This window comes from Hemicordylus capensis, chromosome 3 (genome assembly GCF_027244095.1).
Source record: "Hemicordylus capensis ecotype Gifberg chromosome 3, rHemCap1.1.pri, whole genome shotgun sequence".
Taxonomy (NCBI): Eukaryota; Metazoa; Chordata; class Lepidosauria; order Squamata; family Cordylidae; genus Hemicordylus; species Hemicordylus capensis.
This window is the reverse complement of record NC_069659.1, coordinates 64,738,687-64,766,615: the sequence shown is the minus strand read 5'-3', so window position 1 is coordinate 64,766,615 and position 27,929 is coordinate 64,738,687. Positions and strand designations below refer to the sequence as shown.

Sequence of the window (27,929 nt, the reverse complement as noted above, 5' to 3'; positions counted from 1 at the left end):
TGCTGCTGTATCCAAATTTTGTTAGTGTACTGCACATTACTTAGAAAGGTCATTTCAAGGCAACATAAGCCAGTAATCTTGCTGCTGGCCCAGGAACAAAGTAATCAGACTCCAGTCTCTCATGTGGAAACAGTTTGCACACAAACCCAATTTTGGGACTGGAGAGTGGTTTTCCTTGTCTCATCATTGTGTTAAAACAAAAAACACCACCAAAAACAATATTGCCATGCAGAGAGCAGCAATTCTGCTTTTAAGGTACATGCATCACAATTTGACACATAGATAGGGCAGTAGTCCTTTAACTGTACCCTGGAATAATTTGAAGATATCAGTCCCAAATACTTCATGTTCCTTTTGAATTAAAAAAAATATATTTTTAAGGGCAAAATATTGAGGGGCATGACAACGTTCTAACCTAACTGAGGACTATTGGGGCCTGATCCAACCTTGACCCCAACCCGCCCAAGTGGATACATTAAAAAAAGAAAAGCCTTTGTGTCGCTAATCAGACCCTGTTTGACTATTCCTTTCCTTGAGTGCTCATCTGGAAAAAAAAATTAAGTTCAAGTGTTTTGAAGGGGGTGTGACCCATACTCAGAGTCTGATGGGCTTTTTATTTTGCTGCTGTTCTGATTTTTTTTTTTTTTAAGATTTACAGGTTTCTATGGTTGTTTTTTTGGTGGATGTGTGTGTGTATCAGCAAATATATATATTTGCTGCTAGCAACACTGGATCAGTAACAAGAATTGTGGGATACATTTTTTTAAAAAATGAAGGACATCACAACACCACTAACTAGAAATAGATTCATTATTCACATGTGGACAGCTAAACTCTCTTTGTATTCAAAATCTGGATGTTTCAAAGCATTTAAAGCATAAGTGCATATGAGCAAATCTGGAGGGAGGTGTTAGAAATAAAAATAAAGAGTGGGCAAAATGTGCGTGGTGCCCCAGAATATCATCAAACAACAAAAAGACTGAGATTAAAGCAGATGTAGCAATATAAATTTTGGTATCGAGCATCCATTCATGTTTTCCATATAAGTGGATATGTGGCAGGTGGCAATGGTCTCTGAACACAGCTGTCCACATTAAGAATCATGGTAATACAAGCAAATCAAGCAGATGGTAATGAGACCTTAAGTTACCACGTGTGGAGAATATGATGTAATAATATAAGGCCCAAGGCAGCCAGCAAGCCTATAAAAGTGGTACGAAACAGAGAGCATAGGGATGTATCGTATGCTTTAAACTCATCATACTAAAGTTTTCACTGGAGTCAGTCTCTCAAATGACAAAGAACACTGAACTCACATGACAAGCTGTTATTTTCTGCTGCCATTCAGACTAGAATGGTTTGCACACATGGGGAGACCTCCTGGCTGATTGCTGTTCAGTACGAACAGATGGTGAAATTAAATAATTCTGTGGGTTTTTAAAAAAAATTTTCATCTCACTTGGGACCTTTGCAATGTTTTATTAAGTTGTTTGCCTGAAGCTGAATGGGAAAACATCCTTTTAAGAGTCCATTGCTCTCTGACAAAATACATTTTGGTTTTCCTTTTACCTATTTTGAATAAAATATATAGCACCAAAGAAAGCACTATAATTTAGTATCAAAACCATTTTTATCCACCAAGAGTTTAAAAATCAGAAAATGCTACTCAAGTACTGCAAGTTTGTAAACTTATGAGAATGTCTCACTAAACACAGGTTCACCAATCCAGGCTCACCCTGCATAAGGGCTATTTCCATACACATAAGTAGAATAGAGACCCCATGTACAACTAGATGCTGTGGAAAGGGAGACATAAAAACTAACATCCCAGCAATTAGGTGTTTGAGAAAGTGAGGGTGGATGTGCCTAGATTTATTCCATCTCCCACCAAATTGATGGGCAAAAACAGATTGTGGCACAAGTTCTTGCTCAAGAGCAGGGTTTCTTAACCTTGGGCCCCCAGATGTTGTTGGACTACAACTCCCATCATCCCCAGACATGGCCTTTGTTGTTGAGGATGGGAGTTGTAGTCCAACAACATCTGGGGGCCCAGGATTAAGAAACCCTGCTCAAGAGTATAAATCTTTCTGGAACTTGTCTCTGCTCTGGAGGTGCTCTCTTAGAGAAGAAACATGTCATTGATAGTCACACAACATGCTTCCACTCTACTAGAACACTTCTGGAGCATGGGTGGGCTCCAAAAAAGTATTTGTGTTCTTGTGCAAGAGTACAAGACTGTCCACGCTTTAAGGAAGGCATAGTGCAGCACTAGAACAAGCTGCCATGGGAATTGTAGTTTTTAGCAGGCACTGAGAATTTAGGCATAAAAGATATCACTTGGGAAGTCAATTACTAGAGTTTGATTGGGAACCATGCAATTAAACTGGTTAAAATTGATTTAAATTTACGGTGCTTTATACTCAAGCATTGTAACAAGATGTGCTTTGTCATTTTTAATCACCTAAAAAGCAGCATTGTTATATCCTAGAATTATGCTTAAACAAATCCAGGAAAAAAAGCAAGTGGCCAACTAACTATGTAATTTGGCTTCCCAAACTAAGGAAGGCGACTTGCCACTGTACCCGTACTACAGAGAGCTTTATTTAAAGCTGCACAGTTTGAAGCATGGGAAGGAGGCGGCGTTTGTCCAATTTGTGCTTCCTCTGGAAATGCCCTATACCACCCAAACATCTATCCCTGATGTCATTTTCAGGGATATATTTTCAGCCGGTGCTGGGCATTTCCAGAGGAAGCAGGATCAGAGAAATTTGCCCTTTCCCATGTCACAGTCTAGTAGGGATGTCCACAAATCAATTTTTAAAAATTCAATTTGTGCCCAAATCAGATCATGCCTGATTTGTTGTGTCTGAATCTGTCCCGCCAAATCCAAATTGAATTGGACCACTTATAAAGGTTCTAGGGATAACTAATGTGGGTGGTAGGTAGGTCCCTATGGGCACCACCTACCATCCAAATTTTAAGGCAGTGGTTGATTTTTAATTTATTTATTTTTAGTTTTTACTGATTTTGTATATTTCTGCCTTTGGAAATAATGGGGACTCAAAGTCGCCCTATCCTAACCCTAACATGGATCCCCAGCTTTCTTTTAAAAAAAGAAAAGCTATGCTCTAATCTTTGTAGAAGTGGAGTTACGGAGCAAAATGTGCGGTCATTATTTTTCAAGTGTTTGGATTCTTTGATAATGTTTTCTCAAGTAAATCCCTATGAGTATTCATTGCACACCTTCATTTCTTCTGTTCATTTTGACCCTACTGCTTTGCAAGGGGCGGGATTAGTGGCATACAATGTGCCAAATACCCCCCAAACCGCAATCCACTGGGTTCTGTTTATATTTTAGGAATTGTTGATGTGTTTAGACTCTTTGGTGTGTAATGAATCCTCATAGGGATTCATTATGAGGAAAGATTATTAGACACCAAAGAGTCTAAACACTTGAAAAGATTCCTAGAACATAAATTGCATAGTACCCCACTGCCTTGCGGGTGGGAGTGGGGGTGTAGTTGGCACATGGAAGTTGACACTGTCCAAAGACAGTCAAAATGAATAGAAGAAATGAAGGTGTATAATGAATACTCATAGGAATTCATTGAGGAAAATTTATACACCAAAGAATCCAGACACTTGAAAAATAGTGACCACACATTTTGCTCCATAACTCCACTTCTACAAGGGCTAGAGCTTAGTGTTTTGTTTTTAAATGAAAGCTGGAAATCTGGGGGAGTTATTAGGAGGAATCCAAATCTCAAATTGATTCGAATCTAATCAGGCGTAATTCGATTTGGACCCAAATCTAGCCAATGGACCACAGGTTCATTGTCTCCAAATCACCAGAAGAATCAGCTAGTTTCGGGTTCAAAAATGATTTGTACCCAAATAGATTCACACATCCCTAGTCTAGTACTCTGTAAAACTTCTGCAGTGTGGGTGTCTTTCTGGGGTGCATCTGCTCCCTTAGGACGTCAGCCAGTGTAAGACAAGCACTGTTCTTCCAAAATATACTTCACACAGAAAGCACATCGATACATTAGGAGTGTATGACAGCATATATTTTTCCTTATGGCCATGTGAGCAGGATAGGATCACAACCAAGTCCAGTAAGTATCTTGTACTAGTGCACACATTAGCTAGCCAAATGCAGCGAAACAGCTAGTTTCATTTTCTCAGCTAACTGAAAGTTGTGGTGCACCAATACACAATATTTACACCATACAACTGTGCTGCACATTTGAACTGAAGCAGTTACATAGTGCAAGCCTGGAACGGGCATGACAGGGAAGTGACCATGGCGGGGCAAGCTTAGTCAGCATCCTATCTATTATTCACCCATTGCACAGATGAAATGTTGGGGACAGAAAATGCAACACTGACAGAGCTCTAGTGACCTTCTTTCCGAGCTACTATGTAGACTAAGGACACAAGCCATTAGCTTAACAGTACGGGGTGTATGTACATACATGTGTATGTACGCAGGCTGCAGGAATGGATTACAGCTCACACATCAGCACAAGCAGTGTTGCCATTGAACTTTGCTGCCATATCTAGAAACAACATTTAGGCAAAAGTGAATGAAGGTATGGTGATCAGAAACTACTTGAACAGACATTCATAGTCAACAAAAGATTACAAAGAAGCGTTATATAAGATTTGTGTTATTGTCTCCACAGCTAGCTCTCTTATGGCTTTTAGTGTGGATTCAGGCAACTGATTTTCCTGCTGCACAAGTCAGGGAAGGGAAATCCATATAGAACTGAGCAATGAAAGGAATCGGTTCTGTGATAACTAAGTTCACTAGACCTTTAAAATACTGTATGTAAAGTGTGTTCACAAAATCATCTGTGCACTAGACCTTTTCAAACAAAATAAAGTTTAAAAAGGTCTATTGTACAGATGATTTTGTCAATACATCTTATGTACTATATTTTAGAGGTCTATTGAAGAAGGTACTGTGGCCACAGAACTGACTGTATGATTGCTTCAATTACTTAATTCTTAGATTGCCATGGCATAACCAAGATTGCTGTAAAATTTGAGAACTCCAGATTCTATATTCATATGAAATAGTAACCATGTACTGCTCAATCCCCAGTATGTTTAAAATATAAACACAAAAATAGAATTCACTCAACATTTAAAATAAAAAGGGGACTTTAAAGTTCAGCTAAATGTTTATCACATATTTTGGTATGCCATTCCATGTGTCATCTTAGAACAAACAAAACCCAATATAATCATATCCAGTATTTTATTTATCAAAAGATTGTTTCATCTGTTACAGAACACAATTCAATAACAAATTATTCAAACATCCACAACTGCTTATATAAACACTGATATATCTTCAGAAATGGCATTAATGAATTAAATGGGATACCTGGTGTCTGTGCAAGATAAAATTATTAAATTCTGGCTAAAGTATAAGTTCTCTTAGAAACACAATGTGTGTTTCTCTCTATACTACTGGGAATGATCAGGGAATCACATTACTGCAGCTTTAAGATTTATCTTCTTGGGTTTCTACATAAAAACACCAGAATTTTTAGATTTATGTACAGTGATTTTAACATTGTCCAACCACAGCAAAATTTTTGGTCAATTTCATGAATGTATGTATGAGTTACGATGTTTTCTTACAAAAAATATTTTACATGAGCTTTTATAAAAGCCAACAGAAAGAACAAATAGACCTAAAAAAAAGTCTTCATCTTCACAGCTCATCATATACATCTACAAATGATCTTTTTACAAAGTTGCATAGCTTATTGACTTTTCAGGTCTTCATTACTTGGATCTGATCTAGTAAAGACAAACATTCATATTAAAATAATGTTTTTATTTACTTATGTTATCTAAAGAATTTCAGTATTACTAAGGCTTCCGAACAATTTTAGAGAACTAGGTGGTAAGTGAAATGTTTATGTTTGCTGAAACCATTGCTCCCTCACAGAAGTGTTTGTACATCTTCAGCTCAGTTCAGATGTAAAACTAATCCATTGGTTAGAGGCATGCACGCCCTCTTCCACTCCCACCCCTGGTTTTTGCTAATCATAGTTTGCAATGTGGCCCAGGTTGAAAACACCTAGGTCTCCAAACCACATCTTGAAGTGCAGTTGCAAGCTGTGATTTGGATGCAAAGAACTAACCACAGGGAAGGATCTAGACTGAATTAGTCATGACTAAGCACCTAATCATCATCATAAATCCTATTAATCTCAATGTTTGATATGCTGTGCATGTAAGTCATGGATGGTTCAAAATCATTTGCACCACTGTGGGTGTCTAAAAAACATGTCTGCAGTGCTGTGCACTAGGGATGTGCACAAAATGGATCTTGCACTTGGTTTCAAGCTCGAAACAAAACACAGATGGCTGAAAGATTTTGTTGAAACAGCGGTTGAACCGGATGTTTTGACAGAACAAAACTCAAAATGTTTTGAGTGTATCAGCCATAGGGAACAGTGGGGAAACTTGAAACCCCCCATTGTTCCCCATGGGTAGCTCCTAGGGACACCAGAGTGGGTTTGGTGGTAGGGCATGATGGGTGCTACCTGCCACCCAAACCACAAAAGAAATGGGCAAGCAGGCTAAACCTGGGTAGAAATGATTGTGTAGAAGCATGGTATTTGGAAAAGCTACCCAAGTTTTTCTCCTACCTTGCTCCCATACAACCAAAAATTGGGAGATCAAACAGCTCCGAAACCCAGGTAGAACACAGTTTTAGGTTATGTGAATGACTTCATTAAGTGTTAAGAAGTTTAAGGGAGAAATAGTGGTAGGCTGCCAAAAAGGAAAAATCCTTTCCTCCCTTCCACACACAGATATATGGAATGTACATTTCTGAATTATAGACCTAGAAATTGTCAACACACTGTTCCAGAGATTGTATTCCAAGATTCCTAGGAAGCAAACACTAAAGTTTTTAGCCTTGGGTATTGGTGTAGCTGGAATCATAAATAGCACCTTCCAAGCCTTCTCTCTGCTTCTCAACTTTGGGTCCCTGCTGACATCTAGTGGTGTATTTAAAATAATAAAATGAGGCCAGCATTTTAAATATATTTCAACACACCAGCATTTCTAAAGAGCGTTGTTAAAATGATGGCCACTTTAAACTACATACACTGACATTTGCTATAGGACAATGACAATGATTCTTCTACTCAAAACAGAATGATGAGAGAAAATTGCCCTAAGGGTTCAAGGTGGATAGCAAAGAGGGCTTTTCTATGCTACATTCTACTTCTAAATCTAGAAAATTCGTCAAGATTCATTCACCCAATGAGATTAGTTCCCCAAACTACAATTTAAAGTGGTACTAAGTCCAGTTATCAAACAAAAAGATCTAGATATTGTTTAGTTATTTCAAGGCTTCTCTGGTATGTCCTGCATATAAACTTCCATATTTCCTAAAGATATTTTTTACATACTGCCCAGTCTTTTTCTCCATTTATAACATATATACCAAAATGTATATGGAAGACTGAGGCATACTTGCCATGCCATTGTAAGTGTGCAACTAAGCACAAATATGGAACATACAGGACGACCTCGCTATTCACGGGTCCAGCACTTGCGGATTTGTGTTTCTGCGGCTGGGTAATGAGCACCCAACCTCGGTATACGGGGAGGGGCGGGAGTTGGAATTGAATCTTTATTTCAGTCATTGACCAGACAAAAAAACATAATAGATAAGTAGTAAACTCCAGCAATCATGATTCTCTTACAAAACACCATTTACAACATAATATATAGTACAATCGACACTCATGGTTTTACCAATTGCTTCCTTACACAGCTTGCAATGTAGCAAAAGTTTTGCCACCTTAGTGGAAATATTAATATCACTGTTGGACAAAAGGAGACACACATAGAAAGCCGATGGCCGACCTGGGAATCTAAACAAAGTAGGTGACAATAGTGCTAGCCAAATCTCCTAGGCTATCCTTGGCTAACCAAAGCCAGTGTGGTGTGGTGGTTAGAGCGCTGGACTAGGACTGGGGAGACCTGAGTTCAAATCCCTATTCAGCCATGATACTAGCTGGGTGACTCTGGGCCAGTCATATTTCTCTCAACCTAACCTATTTCACAGGGTTGTTGTGAGGAGAAACTTTTAAGTATGTAGTACACCACCCTGGGCTCCTTAGAGGAAGAGCGGAATATAAATGTAAAATAAACAAACAAACTGAAGCAACATATGATCAATTGTCTCAACTGCTCCTGACTAGCACGGGCATAACCATTGGGCAAAAGGAATACTGAGATAGTGACCCTCTAGGAGACCTGAGGGCAGCTCATTCAAGCGTGCCAAGATAAAAACGTTACTAAAGGGATAAAGCAGCATATCTGCAGGTCAAGGTGGCTGGAAATGACCTCTGAAGTCATTTTGGGCCACCATTTTGATTGCTGGAGTGATTTGGAGCCATTTTATGGCTGAAACTGGGGCAAAAATCAACTGTTAATTGATTTTAATTGTTTTTATTTTGATGAAAAATAAAGCCATTTTTGGAAGGGCAGTATATAAATCAAGTAAATACATACATACCACTATTTTTGGCCAGGTTTTAGTGTGATAGGGCACTTTGGGGGGAGGACATCTGGAGGCGATGTGGAGCAAGAATGGGGCAAATCCATGATTTGGGGCCAATATTTTGCATGCGGGAAGCTAGCCCTTCCCCACCAATTCCCATTGCTCTAATGCCCCGTATTCGCGGATTCAGTATCTATAGCACCTCCATGGAATGGAACCCCGTGAATAACAGGGTTCTCCTGTATATTCCATATTATTGTGCCCTGAGCACAAACACTGGCCAATATCCAGACTAAACCTGCACTAATGCACCGGGGCAGTTTCCAGCAATTTATATTTATATTAAATGTAAATGTAGTGAGGGTTGTGGAACCCTCAGGGACATTGTTTCAGGAGCACAGGTAGCTGCAGAGGAACGAGAGGAAAAACACAGCTGAAAATCACTCCACATGCAACAGAAAACCCAAACGAATTGGCTCAAGAGACGTCTGAATGTCAGCGACTACTTCTAAAAGTGGCTTTAATCAATTCATTTATGCCTTTTAGGAATTGAATTATTCTTTGTATATTTGCTTAAATTAAATCTAAGTTTTAAAGGGAGATCTCTTTTCCAGAATGATTAATAAATAAGAATCCAAATAAGGGACTCAATTCAATGGGTCTGATATAGATACTTACTGCGTAATTTGGTCTGATAGCAGAAATAGGTAGAAATAAAGCCAAATGAAATGGTGAAATTAAAATGGTAAAGATGAAAAAGGGAAATAGGTAAGGCAAAATATAATGAAGCCTACCTTGAAGCCAGTCTACACCTTCCTGTAATCCTTCTCCTTTAAGAGCATCACTAGCACTAAAAATGGAGAACACATATATTAACAGTCTACATACAGACAATGAGAGAAGTAATCACATTTTAAGAGCAATTTATTCAGAACAGTCTGTTAGTGTACCAAGACCAAAACTATGACAAAGTGATTAGTGCAAAGTGTTCTGAACATTCAAAAGTATGAAGTATTATTCCTCATGAGGCAATATGAGAGATATGTGGCTGTTGCAAAGAGCAGCAACTGTGCATTGCCTCTTCCTCTCTCCTTGGTAACTGTAGTAAGACAAAATGTATGTTATGACTTCCTTATGCTCTAAGTTTCCACGCCCTTCTCCCCAAGTGGCAGCCAATGAAGTGAAGAAGGGGCAGGTAACTGCTTGGTCCAAAGAACCAAGGCCCTCCTCCATGCAACTTTGCCTTCAGACACAAGGCAAGTGACAACCAAGAAAAGAGCTTTTTGGTGGTGGTAGCCTGGCTGTGGCACACACACCTCAGAGACACTTGCCTGCCTGGTCATCTCACTTTTAAGTTTTAGCAGCCAGGTCAGGACTTTAAAAAAAAAAAAATTCACCAAGGCATTTCACAGTCAGTTTTATTTTGTTCAGTATCCAGAAATGTAATCTGATTTTATTCCAGTGTTTTATTAGATCTGGTTTTTACTCTGCTTTTGTGTTTAATACTTTTAGCTGTTTGATTCTGTTGCTTATGATTTTTTGTTAGGATTTCCCCCCCATAAGTTGTTTTTATTCTTGTTACTTTCTTTGGGAAGTAATTTTTAGTTAAAAAGCAGCCTAAAACATTTCTGCATTAAAAAAAAAATTAGATTCCCACTAAATGGTGGAACTGTGCAAGGAAACTGGGGAATTTCAAGGAGGTGAAGCAGTAAATGGATGCAGACAGAGAGAGCTTGATGAGTGATTCCTCATTTACTGTAGTTAGCTGAATTCAAAACTAGGTTTTCCCCAAGTTCTTTCATTTTAGAAATCAGGGAGTCATCTTCCTTTTGGATAAATAAGGGTATAAACCTATATTTAGTCTCTATTTTTAATGGGCTCATCTTAAATTCAGAATCATTGTATTCTGGTAAATATGGTACATTTTTTCAGTGAGGAGGAGATGAAACTTTTTGGGGGGATATGGGTTATTAGGTTTGACAGGGGAGTTAGTGGAAGGGGGAATCCTCAAATGCTTGGAGGGGAACATCTATACCCCTGAAAAAATGGGTACTGACTCCCAAGTTCCCTTCCTTTTCCACTGTCCTATTCTTCTTGCCTTTAGCCTACGATTCCTCCTTTCCTTGGCTGCCTCATCTGCCCCGCCACCTTTCTTTCATTGCTTTCCATTTCCTGCTTCTCTCTTAGGCATGTAACAGATTCTGGTACACTTTTCCTTTCCTTGGTCCCTGCTTTCTCATACCTCCTTTTCTAGGTACCACCCTTTGCTTAATAAATTTCTTTCTAAACTTCTGGGCACATGACAATTTAAAAAAATATTTAATAGCCCATCTTTTTACTCAGGCTTTTTCAGCTTCTTAATAATGTATAGGTTTTTAATTCTGTCACTGATTTTTAAATTGTTAGTTTTTAATTGTTTTTATATGTGTTTTTAAATGTGTTTTATCATTGTGAACTGCCCAGAGACATGAGTGTGGGGCGATATAAAAGTGTAATAAATAAATAAATAAATATGTTGCTTTTACAAGATATTTTTAAATCTTATTCCTGATGTCAGCATATTTGGACAAATGGTACAGAACAGGACTGGCAGATGTTAGCGTGACCAAAGTATATGCCATTTGGCTGCTTGGCAACGTGTTGATTCACTTGTTAGTGCTTAGGAACATAGGAAACTGCCATATACTGAGTCAGACCATTGGTCTATCTAGCTTAGTATTGTCTTCACAGACTGACAGTGGCTTCTCCAAGGTTGCAGGCAGGAATCTCTCTCAGCCTTAGCTTGGAGAAGCCAGGGAGGGAACTTGAAACCTTCTGCTCTTCCCAGAGTGGCTTCATCCCCTGAGGGGAATATCTTGCAGTGCTAACACATCAAGTCTCCCATTCATATGCAACCAGGGCAGACCCTGCTTAGCTATGGGGACAAGTCATGCTTGCTACCACAAGACCAGCTCTCCTGGTCCTTAAAGCTGAAATTATGCTACTCATATATGAGATAATTTTTTAGTAGCTAAAAGGAACTAAAAGTTCCTGTTTCATTGGACCAAAGAGGTAGAAATGCCCCAGAGCCTCCTTCTGCTAACCCTCTGGCCTGAAAGAAAGCCATCTATTGATATATGATCCACATATCATAGCATATGTTGATCCATCCTAAACTATTTTGTTTGCACAGGCATAAGGAATATTTTCAGAAGGCTGACAGGGAGAAGAAAGTAATAGGGTCGGGTCAGTTCCCCTATGACCACCACTTCCAAGAAAGCTACCCCAAATGTTGTACCCGTAGGAGCTACAAAAGAAAAAGCCACAAGAAGTTTGGTTGTGACATTAAAATCTCACATTATCAGTGATGATAATAAAAGTATTATTGATTTGGTTACTACAAAGAGGTTAGTACAGTTTAAATTTATAAAATTGTATTTGTCATCACAAAAGCCCAGCTAACACTTTTTTGTACATGAAAAGTCATGGTTCTTCAGCACAATACTGCCATCCTGTTCATGGCTTGAGAGCTGTAGATTTTCAGAATCGATGACATTTCTTGTATCCCCAACAAGATCAGTATAGCAAAATGGGCATGAAGGCAAAGTGTTTTTCTTGTTTATGATCAACTTAAGGAAAACAGTCACTTTGAAGATGTACAGGGCACTGTTTGCACTTGTACAACTGTCCAAGGCAGAAGTCTTTTAGAATCTACTAATTTTCAGAAAGTACAGAAGTTATTGATTATAGGTTGGAAGTAGGGTGCACTTTACTCCAACAGTAATATACCATTATTCCACAGCCTTGCAAAAACAGGAGGCTGATTAAAGCTCATTTTTGGCATCCGAGTTTGTCCTCGCAAATAAAGATTCCCTTTAACTCAGCATGTTTACTTCTAATAATCTCCATTTAACTAACTAAACAGAGATTATTAAATAACGAAAGGTTGGATGACTGATCTCTTCCTTTAACTAGAGATCAGTCATCCAACATTTTGTTATTTAAAAAAGCAGAACTGTCAATGCTACAAAAGTTAGTGGCCATATTGTAAAGTGAAACATGAACAGTTCTGAACTGCCTGTGCTGCTGTTAGCAACTATAACAATGCAGGTGCTCTCATGCAAATACATAGACAGATGAGTCGCACTTCCACAATGCTACTTACACTGGTTTACATGCCACAAGGGATGGAATGTAAACATCCAAGAGGAATGCGGGCTCCCCAATTCCGTGGCACCCATGCTCCTAATGAAAACGGGAGAGGCTCAGTGCGAACAATGCTGTGACGACTCTCATTGCAAATGATGGGAGTGTGTCACAGCAGTAATGTAACACAGCATCGTTTGCACAGAGCCCCTCCCACTGTCACTAGCAGCTCAGATGGACTGGTGAGTGCCCTGGAAACAGCAAGCCACATTACTCTTGGATGCACGGTTCGCTGCGCACCATGTAAGCCGGCATAAGTAGCATTGAGGAAGTGCCGGTGCGACTGTTTATATAGTCGTACAAGAGCATTCTTGCTCAAGAACACAAAAAGGTGCTTGCAGTGGTACAGAGCCACCCATGTTTCACCATGCAATACGTTGGCCAATATTTTTTTTAAATATTTCCAAATCTCATTAAATGCAACAAGAAATGGTGCTTTACCAGATATGCCATGGCTTGTCTTTGATGTTCTCTAAGGACAACAACTGAGAGACTTTTACTGATGACACAGCATTCCTGAGGTCCATCTTGTTAGCAAAGAATAAAATTGGGATTCGCCGATGTTTAATATCTAGAAGAGCAACACAATATTTTGTTAAACCAGGCACCATCTATAAGTAACAAATTTTGAGGAGAAAAGCTAATACATCACTCACTTTTCACTGAAGGCTGTCTCCTACCAAAATGCACACTCTTGAGTCATGGAGCCTCAGGTGCATGTTTTAGTAGTCCTCTCGATGTAACCCTCCCTACACTCATGTTATATATTTAAGGCTGCAGGTACAGACTGTTTATAATGAAAGCAAAGTCCTATTTACTTCCTATTCAGATAAAGGTCTCATCAAGCAACTCTCAATTAAGCACAGCAACAGCAGGAGATGGAGTTCAAAGTCTGGCACATGAACAGTGAAAACTTTATTATCAGTAATATACATACTGTAGGACCTAGCTTTAGTACTGAACACAGATTTTGGGTATGAGTCCTAGCATAAATTAATGCTTGGTTAGAAGATGCATTACGTCTAAGGGCCCACTGCCACATGGTGCTGCAACATGGCATAGTCCTAATAAACTTTACAAACATAAGAACCTCAAGATAAAGGAAGAGGGAACATCAAGATGGTTACTTCCCATTCCAGCATTGCCCTGTTTCTGGGAAGGAATGAAACGGGAGTAGGAATAGCCACATAAACAGCCCTCTATAACCTGAGCAGCAAGGGAAGTAACAGTACTGTATTCTACCAAAGACAACCACAGGGCTCTGTGGTTGCCAGGAGTCGACACTGACTCGACAGCACACTTTACCTTTACTAATATAACAATGGGCCCTAAATGGTTGACAAAAATCTCTACAAGAAAGCAATACCATTGTGTTGCCCTAGATTCTGTTTCCCAAGATCTTGACAGTAAGCCTTTGTAAAGAGAACAGTGCTTGCTGTTAAGGAGGAAAGCTGGTCTTGTAGAAAGCATGAGTTGTCCCTTTGCTAAGCAAGATCTGCCCTGGTTTGCATTTGAATGGGAGATGTGTGAACACTGCAAGATATTCCCCTCAGGGAATGGGGCTGCTCTGGGAAGAGCTGCATGCAGAAGGTTCCAAGTTCCCTCCCTGACAGCATCTCCAAGATAGGGATGAGAGAGGCTCCTGCCAGCCTGTGTAGACAATATTGAGCTAGAGGACCAATGGTCTGACTTGGTATAAGGCAGCTTCCTATGTTCTTAAGGTGGTTATCACTGATAAAAAGAAGGCGCACTTAAGGATAGTAGTGAAGATAGTCCAGGATATAATCCAGAGCTGGAAAAAGTCACTAAAATGTGAACAAGCTAAAACCCAAAGTAAAGCCTGTCCTAAACATGGAGGAATAGAAATAAGACAACTCTATCATAAACATTCTATACAACTAATACCACCTAATTTCATGATTTGTATTAACCCTTCTAACCTCAAAGAAGTTATCACTAATGGTGGAATCAAACAACACTATCAATGAGTGTACATATGACCAACATTAAAATATAAATAACAGTGTTCTGTTGTCAGTCTTAGTGGTAGTAGTAGTAGAAAGATTTACACTTCATTTAGAATAGGTTAATTATCCATTTTATCGTCATCTTTTCCATGTAATGTCGGGCGGGGGTAGAGAGACTGCTCCCTTGCTACTCTTGCACTATAGGAATTGGACATTACTTCCTACCTGTCCTCCGTATTTGTAGGTATAGTGAGATCAAAGTAGACTTTATGCATGTGCCTTTCCCCCTACTTCCCTTACCATGACTAGAAGTGAATACCTGAACTAATCCTATGCTATTTGAATGTGCTATTTCCATTGTCTCTGGATACTAAATAACTTTCCAGTTACTCCAAGCATGTATGCATGTTGGGAGGAGACTGAGAGTGGTGCTAGAGTAGGCAAGTTCAAGGTCATCTTCCAATCTCACCATACAAATAGGTGATACCATGAAGTAATGTCTAAACACTCACATAATTCATAACAAATGGAAAGATGAGGCAAACCTTTGAATGTTCAAAATTATTTTTCTTGACCAAATAATACACTAATGAAATATCACCACCAGAAGATATGTTTAATGATCTTACCACTGTCTTCAAATAAGTTCTAGCAAGTCTTTGTGCCAAGACACAAAACCTGTTCAGATATGCAATCAGGTAGAAAAGAATGCATGGGAGCAGTGAGGGAGAGATGAGGCTCTTCCCAACCTCAACATGTTTAAGAATCTTGCTGCCATATATACAGTCTATGTTCATAGAACGCAACACATGTGGGCACACACACACACAAAATCTGTATTCTATATTGTCTCACAGTATGGATCATGTGTACCCTGTGCCAAAGCTTTGGGGTTCAGCATATTTCTACCTGAATGATCTCTTGAATAGGAGTGCTAGGTCCCTAGCTACTAAATGCTAGCCATTAATAAGCAAATTAAGAAATCCCGATATCAACTAATTTAAAGCCAACACCTCTCATATTTGAAGAACATTATTCATTGTTCTAAAAGGTTTAAACTTTATGTAAAGTTACCTCAGCATGATGGAAATATGTATTTACCAAATTTCTATACCGCCCAAAACTTACGTCTCTGAACGGTTTACAGTAAAAACAAAATTTAAACATTAAAACAATTTAAAACTTAAAACAAGCTTAAAAATACTAAAACAGTAAATCTAATTAATTAAAAGCCTGGGGGAACAGATTTGTCTTGACTGACTTTTTAAATGTTTTTAAAAGAATGAGGAGGCTCTTATTTCAACAGGGAGCACATTCCAAAGCTTCAGGGCAGCAACAGAGAAAGCCCATCCACGAGTAGCCACCAGACAAGTCGGTGGCAACTGTAGACGGACCTCTCTAGATAATCTTAACGGGCAGTGGGAATCATGAAGACGACGACATTCTCTTAAATACTCAGGGCCCAAGTCATTTAGGGCTTTATAGGTTACAGCCAGCACCTTGTATTTTATCTGGAAACTTATTAGTAGCCAGTGTGGTTTTTTCAATACAGGGGTAATGTGTTCTCTTGGAGATGACCCAGAGACCAACCTGGTTGCTGCATTCTGTATCAACTGCAGTTTCCAGTCTACGTACAAAAACAGCCCCACATAGAGTGCATTGCAGTAGTCAAGTCTGGAGATTACCAGCATACGTACCACGGTTTTGAGGTCATTGATCTCAGGAAATGGACGCAGCTGGCATATCAGCCGAAGCCGGAAGAAGGCACCTCTGGCTGCCGACTCAACCTGGGGCACCAGAGAGAGATTGGGATCCAGAAGCACCCCCAGATGGTATACCTGTTCTTTCTGGGGAAGTGTGACCCCATCCAGAACAGGCAGCTCAAAATCATCTCCCAAGTTCTGACCTCGCAGAATAAGTGCCTCTGTCTTATCTGGATTAGTCAAGATGTCAGTGAGAGTTCTTGAAAAGTTACCGTCTTGCATAGATATCCAGTCTTGCATCACTCAATCTCCAACACAGGCTTATAAAAGAAAGTTTTTTAAAAATGAAGTTTCTTTCATAAGCTTGTGTTGGAGGAGATTGAGTGATTCAAGACTGGATATCTATGCAAGATGGTAACTTTTCAAGAATCATCACTGACATCTTGCCTAACCAAGCACACACATAAAGAGGGATTGCAGGTATGTGACTGGGGTCCACATACAACTCTCCCTGACCCTCTGGGCACAGAGGGACTGGATGAGCTGTGCACAGGCCCCGGCTGCATCCCTGCCAGTCTTCCAACATGTGTGCTTAGTCAGGACATCAGCCAATGTATTTTCATTCATAAGAATGAAATATGTCAAAATTCCTAAGGTTAAATCACAGTTTGTTATAAAACTTATGCCACTCAGTAGAGGCACAGAAATTTAGGAAGCTAAAACTGTGGATCATACAACAAATCAAACCAGAATTTTCACTCGAGGCACCAGTGACCAGGCTCAAACTATCATACTTCGGACACATTATGTGAAAACCCAGCTCCCTTGAGAAGTCCATAATGCTGTGAAAAACTGAAGGAAAGAGGAGGATGAACAGCAGCAAGGTGGATGACTTGATTACGACAGCAATGAATGCACCACCTTAAAGGCTAAGTTGAAGACAGATCATCCTGGAGAGCATCGATGTGGACGCTAAGGGCTGACACCGACTTGACGGCACTTAATCAAAACTGTGGACCTTGCTAATGAGAGGAAGATAATCAAAGGACATCTGAAAAAGTATCAGTTAAGGGAATGTTCTTCAAGTCAAGCATCAATGTCCATGTAAATACAATATAAAACTGTTCAGTCCATTAAATTGAGAAACTGAGGGAAATTCTGAGTTTTCAAAAGCTTATGATATGTGTAAGTTTAGTTGTGGTTTTTTTGACATTTGTTCTTACATCCCTAGATTAAATTGGCATAATTTTTACTAAACAAAGCTGTGGTAAGTCTATTAAGCATGAAAATGTATCAAAAGATCTCACATCTGTATTCGAGTACCTACTCAAAAAAGGAAGGGGGAGTTATATATACAAATGCAGAGTTACCAATAAAAGAATTGTTCTACTCTGAAGACAGGCTGAGTGAATGATAAAGCATCTTCTCACCTGGATGATTCAGGAGGGTATCAAGTTCTTCTTTAGCCACAACCATTCTTAGTTTGTCACTGCTATCAATGACAAAAATAATGGCCTGGCCTTCTCTGTACAATATAGAAAGCAGGGAGGCAAATTATAAGCTCCTAAAACCATGAATCAATCAATCAAAAAGTTACAAACCTAATTCAATGTAATGTGTTGATATACTAGCTAGATGCAATTCCTTCCAGACTAACAAAATAATTTTCTTATGTATGTATTCTGGAACTTAGGCAACTTTTAAAAGTTGGCATAATTTGTTGTTTTACAAATACATCTCTATATTCTTCCCCCAAGACCTCTTTATTACACAAAAATAAAATGATGCTTTTTAAAAAAGAATCAGCTGGGTCAAGAATCAAGAAAGCTAGGTGGTCAATAGTCAAGCTGAAGCCAATTCCCAGAGACAACAGCTGGCATCCTGTCTAATGAAGCACACACATAAAGAGGGACTGTGGGGTGTGTTTCCTCTCTTTCAGAGCATGGGCAGAGCCGTGTGTGCTAAGAGGGACTGGGGAGGTTGAGCAGAGGCCCCAGTCATGTCCTTGCAGTCCCTCTTCACATGTGCGCTTTGTTAGGATGTCAGCCAGTACCAATGAACTCAACTAGATTTTCTCCAGTAATCAAGCAAAATGTCTGGAGTTCTCCCACAGTAGTCTTCCATTACCCTTTGTAATTCTATCTTGCATCATTCCATAAAACAAGGAAGACATCAGCTGAGTCCTCTCTGAATTCTAGATTTTCATTTGCCCAAAGTGTTGTGATAGAAATATTTTTCATCTCTTTACACACAAAAAAAGAGAAAATCACAATAGTCTAATACAGTATCTTTACTGGTATGTTACTGTTCTTCTCTTATACCATCTCATACTATCACTTTTCACTGTGTACTTTTTATTATGTGTAATACTGATACTATAAACTTAAAAAAAAAACAACTGGAGCATGCACAGCTATTATGAGCATCATGTCTCTGCACAGAAACACTTCCTTCACAAAGTACACAATGGATAACACCAAAACCTGGAAGGTTTTTTTTTTTTTTTAATGTTTAAACTAAATTGTGTAGATCATCATCATCATTATCAATTCGATTTCTATACCACCCTTCTATCATCTTCATAGAGTTCATGTAGACATTGTTAGAGATTAAACTTTAAATATGTTCAAATACTACAAACAGCATTAGCTACAGTAAAAAGTTACTTACTTGTAGTAGTGTTCCCAAAGATTTCTGTATCTACCTTGACCCGACATATCAAACACAGTGAATGACAAACTATAAAGAGACAGTAAAAAATAAAGTTGGAACTGAAATGCATTTATGGCTGCAATCCTATGCACATGTACATGGGAGTAAGTCCAATGAATACAGGAGGACTTACTTCCATGTACTCTTGTACAGAATCAGATTATCCAGACTACTTGACAAATAATGCAAATTTTAATACAATTTAAGTCTAAATTTTCTTAAATCATGTTGTCTAGTAAGTCCCAGTGAGCTCAATTAAGACTTGCTTGCAAATAATTATGCTGATTTGGGTCAGGGTGTCAAGATATTGAAATCAACACACAGTGTTTATAGACTCTTAAAACCTCTGCCATTTACTCTTGATTATTTCTCTGGGACTAGTACAACACTTGACCTCGCCTTAGCTTCTTTGCAACCTTCCAGTGTTTTAACATTAGCCAGAGATTTTAAATTCTACATATAGCCCCAAAATGTGCAATAGGAATTGTGAGATTGGTCATGGTCATTTGGCTTGTTTCAATGCAGAATTCTAGATTTACTATAAGCATCCCTTCAACAACTGCACATTTCCAACTATACTTTCAAATCAGCACAGCTGTAACAATGCCCCAAATCTAAAACACTGCCTAACAATAACCTAACGTTTTATGCGACCACAGGAGCTTTGAACTTAAGTTCCTTGAAAGGTAGACTCCATGTTACATGGTATTTTCAGCTAGAGAGACTTTTGATTTTTATCTGTCCATCCATCAAATTTTTACACCGCCCCAAACTTTCGTCTCTGGGCAGTTAAAAACATAAAACAAGTTAAAATATATACAAAAACTTAAAACAATTTAACAATTTAAAAATCACCTGAAAACCTTAAAATTTTAAAGAACTGAAAGTCTTTAATTCAAAATGGCATATCCATTTTTTGGTATGGCATAAGGGTTTGCTGTTCAAAGCCAACAATCTCACTGGGTATGTCCAGGATACAGCTGGGTCCACTTCAGATGTTACGTTTTGATGTTAAGAAGTTTTGATTTTAAGAACACAAGCTGGCATCAGCCTTGGACTCACCCCCTCCCCCATTCAAGGCCTTTTTAAGGTTCCAAGAGACCCAGGGGAAGAATATTCATTTGAATATTCATCCCACCCACACAATTCCTTCCCACTGCATCCTGTTTCAATGTAATAACCCAAAATACTGATGACAATTTTTTTTTAATCTTGGGGTTATAAACTAATTAGTTTTATTGCCTTAAATGAAAAGAATCGATCTGATCATTTACTGAACCATACTTTGGATGGGATCCCACAAAAGGCCCTGCCCATGCTGATCCTTATTTGTTATCCAGAGTGCAGTAAAGTGCTTTTAACAGTACTATAGGGGGAGAAAGGTTAATCATGGAAGAAAGGATTTATAAACCAAAAGGAGTCTGAAAAGAACTATCTGTCATGTATGAGAGACAGTTAACTGTAATATGGCTGATTGTATCAGAAGCTCCTGATGTGTTAATTCTTACAGTAAAACTTCTTTATTTAACCTCTAGTTAAATAAGGCCTCTAGTAGTGAGGCCTATTATTTATTCAAGACTAGAGCAATCGGTAGTGCAGTTACAATACTGAGTCATTATTTAACTGTGGGCTGAACAAACTACTGTTCCCCATATTTAAGAAAGCTGCAAATGGACATCTTCACTTAGCACATGAAAGCGGGGGGTGGGGAAGGGTGAGTGTGCGAGTCCAAAGCTTGTGTTTAGGATAAGCCATGGTTTGTTATGACTAAACCAGCTGCTAAAGTAGCTTTTTAGATCCTGCCCAATATTTTCTTTTGAGCAAGGATGGAAATACCATTAAAATGTACTTTAATAAAGACTTGGAAAGAACTGAAATGGCAATAATTTCTTTTCAAGTTACCCTCACAGAACACTACTGCTATAAGAGCTCCCAAATTTTGGTAAGTTGTGGCTCCCTTAAAACATACATTGCAGAATGACAAACAACTAGAGAAAGCATAGCATGGATATACGACAAAACAAATGTTACAGCTAATACAATCCAGCAGAAAAACGAATACATAATTATCTATCCAGCATCTTACCTGGATGTCTTGAATTTCTCTATACTGAATCCTATTGTTGGAACAATATCTTGAGTTTGAGCCTTCACAAGAGAAAATTTGTCTTAAAAACAAATCCATGTTCAGTTTTAGTACACCAACTCTCACACTCTCCAGATCCAAGTTAACAAATTGAATTCTCAATTTCAGATAGTTTCATACAACAAAAAAATTATAATTTGCATGAAAGCTGAAAGGAACAAGTAAATATCCCAGTGTTTGTAAATAATGGAGAAAGCTTGTTATTTTAGAATTCCCTATCTCAGATTATTTAGCAACTATGTAGGCTTTTTTCATATGCTCTGAACTCAAATCAATAAGCTATATTCCAATTCATTTTTAATTCATCCATTGGTATTAAGGCTTGAATGGATAGTCAGTTTTTGGAGTAATAACAAACATACAATTATTTTATAGCAGGGGAAAGATACAGAGATTTTCCTTTTATTTCTGCTACAGTGAAATCAGTTTTCAGCACCCAAACTTCAAATTGTGATTGCTGGGGAAACCCAATTCTTCCTCCTCCAAGAGCAAGCAGTGTCAACATGATTGAGGACTATAACGTGGTTATGCAACTATCATGATTGATATTGGGTAGCATTAGGGGCATAACGTTGATGAGCCACCCGATTCAAGAGACATTTACAGTGGTTTTCCATGGCATATTTTCTCTTTTTAAAAATTAACCTTGTTAATTTTGGGTACTCCTCTATTGTACCTCTTGAATAGGAAGCTCATATAGTTCTTTAAAAAGAAAAAAGTGGTACTTTTGAACCATGCCTTATTTAATTATATTCACATAAAGTACTTTCAACCTCAGTGCCCTTGCAATATGGAAATACTACTGTCTACCTAACAGGGTTGTTGTTAGGACCACTGAGATAATGTGATGTGCTCTGAATGTTTTAAAGTGCTACACTAAGGTTTGGTGGTAGTAGTAGTAGTAGTAGTATTTCCACTGTGCATTAACAAATATGTAATTCAGTATGTTGTTTCTGTGTTTGTTCAGAAAATAGGATAGTAGGACTAATGCCTATTCAGACAAACTAGAGATGTTGCAAAGGTATACAAGCTTTTCAGAACACATAAGGCAGCATGCAGATCAAGTCCCTTTGTAATTAATGAGACTTAAGTTAGTCATAACAAGCCTGTATCATTGATTTCAATGGTGCTTCAATGAAGGCTGCTGCCCATAGAATGGAAGACATAGGGATTAAATAGAAAGTATATGGCAGTTCTTAACATTTGTATTTTACTTACCACTAACTGGAAGTTGGATTATTGGATCGAGAAACACTGAAATATGTTGCCTGTTCCTCAACAAGCCAGGGATCAAATATTGTCCCAATACCAACTGCATTATCTCTGCAGATTTTCCAGAAGGCTATCTTACCTTAGCTTCTAAATATGTGGAGATAAGAAACTTCTGGAAATGTTGGACACATTTCCAACATTTCTATGTATGAACAGAAGTTTCCTCAGTTCTCCCCATCCCCACTCTGCATCTGTACCTGATGGGTACTACTCCTAAAGTTTCCCCAGATTTCATGAAGAATTTATTGCGTGGCACAGAAAATGGGGACACTTTTGGAAAGGAAGTTCAGAAGCCCTGTAGTACATGCAGAGCTTACACATGAGCACTGTTAGTACTCTGGGAAGAGCACCTGCAGAAGGTTCCAAGCTCCCTCCCTGATATCTCCAGATAGGGCTGAGAGAGATTCATGCTTGCCACTCTGGAGAAGCCACTGCCAGTCTGTGTAGACAATACTGAGCTAGATGGACCAGTGGTCTGACTTGGTATATGGCAGCTTCCTGTGTTTAACATGACCCTTTATATAAACAACCAAATATATAATTTTGTTGTTAACTCACATTAAAGAAAAGGCTCTTTCAATACCACCTCAAAGTAATGGAATGGCACAGCATAACACTACAAAAGCCTTAATTAATGTCTTCCTGCACTGTACTTAAAGCTAGCTACTATTTAAAGAAAAGCTATTTAAGGTAAAGCTTAGAGTTTAGCAGAAACATGTGTGTGTTTATGCACGCACGCACACACACACACACACACACACACACGTACAACAAATACACACATCATTCATTTCCTTGTTAGCTAGCAACGGTTTAGCCAAGCTAGAAATCAGCTGACAGGTCATAGCAAAAACTATGCTATTTAAAACTAAATTATACATGCCTCATATTAGATTTCAATTATCAGAGATTTAAAGTGGACTATTTCTTTAGTGTATCCTCCGATTAGCTAAATATGTTTTTTTAGTTCCATTTCTGAGGTCTATACTATGCTTTTATATATTAAACACAAGGACACTTCTTTTGACTTCATTGCACTGCTATATCACACACAGTAGGACTGTCTAGAGACAACTTCCATTATCATTAGTTTTGTTCATTTTTACTATAAAGCATGTCAAAAGCTTAACACAAAAATAAAGTGGAGAATAATGCATATGGGTGATTGTTGTCTTGAAATTCAGTATTCTAGGCTTTTACAAGTTTTCTTTTGATCTAGAAGCCAGCCCAAGTGTCCACTGTCTGGCTCCTAACATTTTGGGCCATGGATGGGGTGGTATAAAAATGTAATAAATAATTATTATAGTAGAAGGTGGTGGTAAATGGGCTTCTCTTTATTTTACAAGTAACATACTTAGAACAGAAACAGGGTTGCCTGAGACAAATAAATATTTTGTTTAATAACTGCTTCTGAATGTCCTACTCTAGCATTTGTCAAGCCCTGTAGTATTCAGTTTGTAACAAGATTGAGCTTTCCACAAGTTTCTCTTAATAAAAGTCTGGCAACATGCTAAAAAAGTTACTTACATTCGACGGCTTCAGCTTATTGATAATTGTTGTTTTGCCACTATTATCCAAACCAAGGCACAAAACATGAACTTCTTTCTTCTTCAGGCCAAGCCAGCCAGCCAGCTTGTCAAATAGTCCCATAATTTTGATCAAATGGCACAGTCAACACCCGTAGTTTGTGAATATGCCTATTTAAAATAGTTGCAGTTATTGTAGATGGACATGAAGACAAAGATCTTAAAGCATTTAGGAGAGAAACTCTGGCATAAGATGGCTTCAAACAGCATTATAGCAGGTTGGTTAATATAAGTAATGAGAAGGTAAGCTGATTATTTGCAAGATGCTTGAAACCAAAGCAGATAGGCTACATACATGTCAGTCTGACTAAAGCACAGTTTCCTATCCAGTGGATAAAGGTGGTGTTATGATTCACAGAATTCAGCACAACCAGGTTAGTGAACTTATTTGCAACAAATAAGATTTTACAACAGGCAGTAATTACTTTGTTCAATATAGTCAAAGCTTAGAACAATGACAGTAAGTAAGAACATCAGTGTCCAGAACCGTGATGGGAAAAGTTTCATCTACAATTATCTGGTCAACCTGATCCTTTGGGATAGGATCTTCTGTTCACAGATCCCCAGTTTCCACCTTTCAGTTTAATTCACAACACGGACAAGCAGAGAACAGGGCAAATAATTAACTTGTACCGGAAATGCCTACATAGTGGGACAATAATAATTTCTTGAAAACATAAAAATGAGCTGCCTCGAGGAACAGTAAAGTCAAGCCATACACAGCACTCACTGCCTAACGCTCAGTAACGGATCTTTCCTGGCCAATTAAAGGAGCCTGAGCCATACACTACCTAACAGTATCTAGTGCGATAAACAGTGTTCAATGATGCCGCTCTGCAAGTACTGTATCTTCAAATGTGGGGTCTATAGATGACATTCTCAGTCACCCAGGGCCCTACCCGTGCTGGAGCCCAGCGGCGCTCTGCCTCAAGGATAAGCCTCTGCTTTGCAGCCCCGCAACAGCTACGGCCGCAAGCGGATCCCTCTTCCTCTGACCAGGTCAGCCGGCCAGGGGAAGGGGAGCGCCATGCCGCCGCCGCAGCTGAGCGAGAGCACTCCCACCGCCACTTACTGGTGCGCTGCTGTTGGCTGCAGATCAGAGGACTCGTCTCGGCTTCCGTAGCAACGAGCGTTGCTCCTCTCCAGAACAGAGGAGGAGCGGGAGCCAGAAACATCGCTTCCCTCCTCATCGCCCTCTTCTTCTGACTGGCTGACAAAGCACTCGGGCTCAGCCCACCTTTCTCTCTGCCTGACAGACGGGTTCGGCAACAAAGAAAAGTCCTAGCTGAAACACAGCGAGAGCATGTATCTTGTTGCCGAGTCTGTCAGTCAGGGCGGGGAGGAGGCGGGCCAAGCTTGAGCCTCAGCCAGTCACAGGAGAGGAGGAGGGCGGAGCGAGGCGAGGTCCTATGAAGCCCTAGTTATGAGGCTATCACCCACCTGATGTCTGTTAGGAAGCGTGAAGAGCGTTTGCTGGAAGTTAGGGTGGTTTCACGTGTCTTGATTTTCCGTAACATCAGCTTTGGCAAAATTTAATTTCAGGGGCTGCTGTTATTGGCTGCTAGTGTTAATTTATTTCCCAGCAACTTTAGCAAGATTGTGTGTGGTGGGGCCTCTTTTCTTGGGTCCTTCTATATTTTCTCTTTCCTGCCAGTTGGGGAAGATATACTTATTGGGGCAGGGAGGGAGGAAGGTCCTAATTCTTGGTTCCTTGCATACTATTATTCCCCATTCCCAACGTTGACAAGATTAGCTTGTGGTGGGGGCGGAGTGTTACATTTCTCACCAAGGTTAGCAATATTTACTTATTTGATAAATTATGAGCTCATAGGATCTTGCTATCTTCTAAAACTAATGCTGTTCTTTCTCCAGTCTCACCTTCTGCTTCTAGTACTCATTGTGGGAGAACTGAAAGATTCAGTGATGTCTTGATTAATTGTATTTTTGATACTATACTTTATGGACTTCTTCCTTATCAGTCTCATAGATTTTGAAGTTTAGAAGCCAAAAGATGTAAATTTCAATCTCTATAGCCAATTTAGATATCCCCAAAATACAAACTCAAATACATACATGTTTAAATGCTCTACTAATGAAAAGGTCCCTCATTGCTTCAAAAATGAGGGTAAACCAACACTGTAGTCAGTTAAGATGTGCTATCACCCTCCAGATCAAAATGCTGACAGTGACTGGGAGTTGCAGCAGGAAATCAGGGAGGTGTTAAGAGAGGCAGGACAGTAATAATGGATTACTTAAATTGCCTATGTATAGACTGGGTAAATTCACAGTCAGGTCATGACAAAGAGGTCAGATTTCTAGATACGCTTAATGACTGTTCCCTGGAACAGTTGGTCTTGGAACCAACCAGAGTGAAGGCAACCTTGGACTTATTCCTGAGTGGCACCCAGGACCTGGTCCGTGATGTCAGTGTCATTGACCCTTTAGGGAACAGTGACCATAGTGTGATCAAATTCAGGATACATGTGGGGAGAGAATCACCAAGGAAGTCTAACACAGACACTTTGAATTTCAGAAAAGGAAACTTCTCCAAAAGGAGGAGGATGGTGAAAAGAAAGCTGAAAGGGAAAACTAGGAGAGTCACTTCACTCCAGAATGCATGGAGTTTACTCAAAACCACAATACTAGAAGCCCAGTTAGACTGTATACCCCAAAGGAGGAAAAGTACCACTAAGTCCAGGAGGATGTCAACGTGGCTAACGGGTAAAGGCAAGGAAGCAATAAAAAGGAAGAAGACTTCCTTCCAAAATGGGAAGGCCTGTCCAAATGAAGAGAACAAAAAGGAACACAAACTCTGGCAAAAGAAATGCAAGGTGACAATAAGGGAGGCAAAAAGAGAGTTTGAGGAACATTTAGCTAAAAGCATCAAGGGAAATAACAAAAACTTCTTTAAATACATCAGAAGCAGGAAACCTGCAGGTAGGCGGTTGGACCCTTAGACAATGAGGGAATGAAAGGGATTATGAAGGAGGATATGGAGGTTGCAAAGAAGCTTTGTGTCCATCTTTATGGCAGAGGATACTGAGCATATACCTGTTCTTGAACCAGGCTTTTTGGGGATGGAGGCTAAAGAACTGAGTCAGATAGAAGTGAGAAGAGATGATGTTCTAAACTGTCTGGGAAAACTAAAAAGTAGCAAATTGCCATGGCCAGATGGCATCCATCCAAGAGTCCTCAAAGAACTCAGATGTGAAATTGCCGACCTCCTTGCTAAAATATATTAACTTATCCTTGCAATCAGGCTCTGTACTGGAGGACTGGAAAGTAGCAAATATAACACTGATTTTAAAAAAGGGATCCAGGGGCGATCTGGGAAATTACAGGCCGGTTAGCTTAACGTCCATTCTAGGCAAATTGATGGAAAGCATCCTCAATAAAATTGTAAAGCACATAGAACAACAGACCTATCCAGTTGACACAGTATACCTGGACTTCCAAAAAACATTTGACAAAGTTCCTCATCAAAGATTCCTAAGAAAACTTAGCAGTCATGGGATAAGGGGACAAGTACATGTGTGGATTGCTAACTGGTTGAAAGACAGGAAACAGAGGGTAGGTATAAATGGAGAGTTCTCACAATGGAGGGAAGTAAGAAGTGGGGTCCTCCAGGGATCTGTACTGGGACTGGTGCTTTTTAAATTATTCATAATTAATTTTAAATTATTCATAAATGATCTAGAAGCAGGGGTAAGCAGCGAGGTGGCCAAATTTGCAGATGATATCAAACTCTTTTGGGTAGTGAAATCCAAAAAAGATTGTGAGGAGCTCCAAAAGGATTTCTCCAAGTTGGGTGAGTGG

General features: G+C 39.2%; 1 protein-coding gene across 3 annotated transcripts; it reads right to left on the bottom strand.

Annotated features, from left to right (window-relative positions):
* Nucleotides 1-5,246: 5,246 nt before the first annotated feature.
* Nucleotides 5,247-25,572, bottom strand: ARL6 (ADP ribosylation factor like GTPase 6). 3 transcript variants are annotated; one of them, XM_053308773.1, is made up of 8 exons: nucleotides 25,554-25,572; nucleotides 24,055-24,224; nucleotides 21,196-21,257; nucleotides 19,068-19,136; nucleotides 17,828-17,922; nucleotides 13,169-13,298; nucleotides 9,337-9,392; nucleotides 5,247-5,814 (listed from the first exon to the last, which is right to left on the bottom strand). In XM_053308773.1, the coding sequence occupies exons 2-8, from the start codon at nucleotides 24,175-24,177 to the stop codon at nucleotides 5,789-5,791; spliced, it is 561 nt and encodes a 186-aa protein (XP_053164748.1). In that variant the 5' UTR covers nucleotides 24,178-24,224; nucleotides 25,554-25,572; the 3' UTR covers nucleotides 5,247-5,788. The 3 variants fall into 3 exon arrangements, with proteins under 3 accessions (XP_053164748.1, XP_053164746.1, XP_053164747.1); XM_053308771.1 differs by lacking the exon at nucleotides 25,554-25,572 and adding an exon at nucleotides 25,186-25,462; XM_053308772.1 differs by lacking the exon at nucleotides 25,554-25,572 and adding an exon at nucleotides 25,013-25,179.
* Between the last annotated feature and the right edge of the window lie 2,357 nt (nucleotides 25,573-27,929).